The 2,576-nt window shown below is 32.2% G+C and overlaps 1 protein-coding gene across 2 annotated transcripts; it reads right to left on the bottom strand.

The window, feature by feature from the left end:
- Positions 1–475: 475 nt before the first annotated feature.
- LOC109814016 (large ribosomal subunit protein eL30) lies at positions 476–2,293 on the bottom strand. 2 transcript variants are annotated; one of them, XM_020378337.3, is made up of 5 exons: positions 2,134–2,292; positions 1,923–2,028; positions 1,740–1,841; positions 770–838; positions 476–677 (listed from the first exon to the last, which is right to left on the bottom strand). In XM_020378337.3, exons 1-5 carry the CDS (start codon positions 2,152–2,154, stop codon positions 637–639), a joined length of 339 nt encoding a protein of 112 aa, XP_020233926.1. In that variant the 5' UTR covers positions 2,155–2,292; the 3' UTR covers positions 476–636. The 2 variants fall into 2 exon arrangements, with proteins under 2 accessions (XP_020233926.1, XP_082924072.1); XM_083067946.1 differs by lacking the exon at positions 476–677 and having other exon boundaries at positions 802–1,658; positions 2,134–2,293.
- Between the last annotated feature and the right edge of the window lie 283 nt (positions 2,294–2,576).

Here is a 2,576-nt window from a genome sequence, read left to right as displayed (position 1 = left end):
TTAAATAAGATGAAAATTGAAATTTAAGATAGAATATGAATTTATTAAAATTATAAATATAAAATATATTTAACATAAATATTTTTTAAAAAATTAATAAAAATCAGATCATATAATTTAATTAATGACCCACCAGTTCAACTTTTGATCCACTAATCCAATATTCTAACCAGTTTGATAACTGGTCTAATTTTTAAAACCATGACACAACATCAACTGCATTATATGCAGAATTTGATAACTGTTGCTGAAACACAAAAAGGGGGCTTCCACTCGAGTGATCAATTTTCTACTGTTCAAATCAGCCTGGACGTCAAATTTTACTGCCTTCCATTGAACAAAACTACTCGAGTCTTTACTCCATACAAAATAGAATCTACTTCCCGATATGATTTATTTTTTTTGTTTGCGCTGAAATACATTCTGGAGATCAATATAATTATATCATCGCTATAGAAATTGGCACAATGGAACATCATGAAAAACTTGCAACGTCAAAATTACTGATACTCAACTAGAATACCCAAAAATCAAAAGCCTTACACCAAAGTTTACAACTCAATCAGATTTTTCTTTCAACAATGTCTGAATAAACTAAAAACAATAAATATCAAGCAAGGAACTTCCAACACTACTTTACTGCTCCCCAGGCAGTGTCTTAATGATATCTGAATCACCTGAAAACAACCAAAAAACAACAGCATTGGTAAAAAAAAAGAAAAAAGAACTAGTGTCTAACATTGAAATAGTTCTAGGAGACATCAAATACCCGGATCAATAATGCTGAGGCAGCACACTCTGTAATATTTTCCGCATGCAGTGCCCAAATCCACATTGTCTACAACAACAAATGTTTTTGGTAATGAGATAGAAATATAACAAAACCTTAAAAATGTGTCAAATGACAATGACAATGACAATTTCTACCAGATATCATAACATCAGTCAATTATCATCAACAGGAAAAATTACAACTCAGTTGTTTGTGCAATAAATTATACAAGAGATACAAAATCAAGTACATATCAAAGTCAGCAACCAATATCATATATAATTATCAATATGCCAATCACTAAATACTTCCATCATTTATACTATTTTATACTATATATATAAAGGGAATACAGAATTTTCCCTACAAAAAAATACATGGTTTTAGTATGCACATTTTTTCCAATTTTACTCCTATAACTATCCCAAACTACTTACACACTTCAACTGCAAACCACCCACAATTACTTAACCTCTGATTTTTCTCTTTAATTTTTAAACAAAACACACACTGAGTGCCTCTTTTCCACTAGTCTCAGGTAGCTTAAATAAATTAGTTTTATCAATCATACCCTAAATACTTCCATCATCTGCTATAAATGCAGATCAGAAAAATCAATCCCAGTGCATAGATGTTAATGTAGGACATTCAATCATATGATTGACTCAAGCACAAGGTTGGTTTCTCTGTGACTAAAAAATTTAAATAGATAACTTCTTTCCAAATAGCCAAATATTGACTTGAATCGTTTAGGAAGAAAAAAATATGGTAAACTAAGACACAAACAGGCTAAGCAATTGATGGTAAACACAATATTTCACGTTAAATCCGACAAGAACAAATCAACCTGAGGCCCACATCCCAGTGCATAAAGATCGAGACAGTTCTGCAGGGCAATAAGTCCGAAACACTTAACACAAATTAAAGGGGCCCGAGAGGGAAGAAAAGCATGGGATAAAGAACTTACTCCCATTATAATGATGAACTCCAACCTTAGCCAACATAGCATAATACTCTATCTCTGACTTCCTCAAAGGGGGACAGTTGTTGGCAATGATAATGAGTTTCCCTGCAAAGAATCAAACCATATTCATGAATCATTTTAAAAACATCGAAACCCCCATTTAAGTAAAGTGTAGAAAAAAGAGACCTTTGGAGCTCCTAAGAGATTTGAGAACGGTCTTGTATCCAAGGGTGTATTTGCCGCTCTTCATGACAAGAGCGAGCCTGTTGTTGATGCTCTCATGGGTCTTCTTCTGAAATCAGAAACATTAAAATGGAATTAGCATTGAAAACCCTAAAGCTGAAAACAAATCAAATTAGTATGCAAAAGTGAAGCAGTCATGAAGAGATCAGATTACAGTTTTTTTAGCTGCAACCATTGTTACGCAATGAAATGCAAGTAGCGGCACAAACAGAGAGAAGAAAAAGATGATGCATCCCAAAACCTAGTTTGCATCCGTTTTCATATAACTCACCTTCCCTCAATTTAATTGGGCTGGGCCTCTTCTTCCTAGTGGACAATGGGGTAAACCCTCAACTACGGGTCTAGGCCCAGTGAACACGTCTATAAGGCCCACACATTATTAATTTATTATTATATTATTCAAATTTATGCTATTAATTTCAATTTTTTAAATTAAATACTAGCATAAAAAAAGTACGCACTGTATCTCCATGTATTATTAAAAATAAAAATAAAATAAATGATAAAAATGATTAATATTAAAATGTGTGAGTGACTATCGATTATTTTGTAAATGATTTTAAGTAATTACTAGTATTTAATAGGTAAAAATACATT

The sequence above is a fragment of the Cajanus cajan genome, chromosome 2 (assembly GCF_000230855.2).
Source record: "Cajanus cajan strain Asha chromosome 2, NIPB_CcT2T_4, whole genome shotgun sequence".
Taxonomy (NCBI): domain Eukaryota; kingdom Viridiplantae; phylum Streptophyta; class Magnoliopsida; order Fabales; family Fabaceae; genus Cajanus; species Cajanus cajan.
The sequence above is the reverse complement of the archived record's forward strand: the minus strand, read 5'-3'. Positions and strand labels throughout refer to the sequence as shown.

Excerpts from the sequence above, each read along its gene's own strand:
- LOC109814016 (XM_020378337.3), bottom strand. The coding sequence starts at position 2,154 with ATGGTTGCAGCTAAAAAAACT. Across the intron at positions 839-1,739 it reads AGTTCATCATTATAATGGGA|ACAATGTGGATTTGGGCACT; the intron begins GTAAGTTCTTTA and ends TTGTTGTTGTAG. Across the intron at positions 678-769 it reads CCTCAGCATTATTGATCCGG|GTGATTCAGATATCATTAAG; the intron begins GTATTTGATGTC and ends GGTTGTTTTCAG.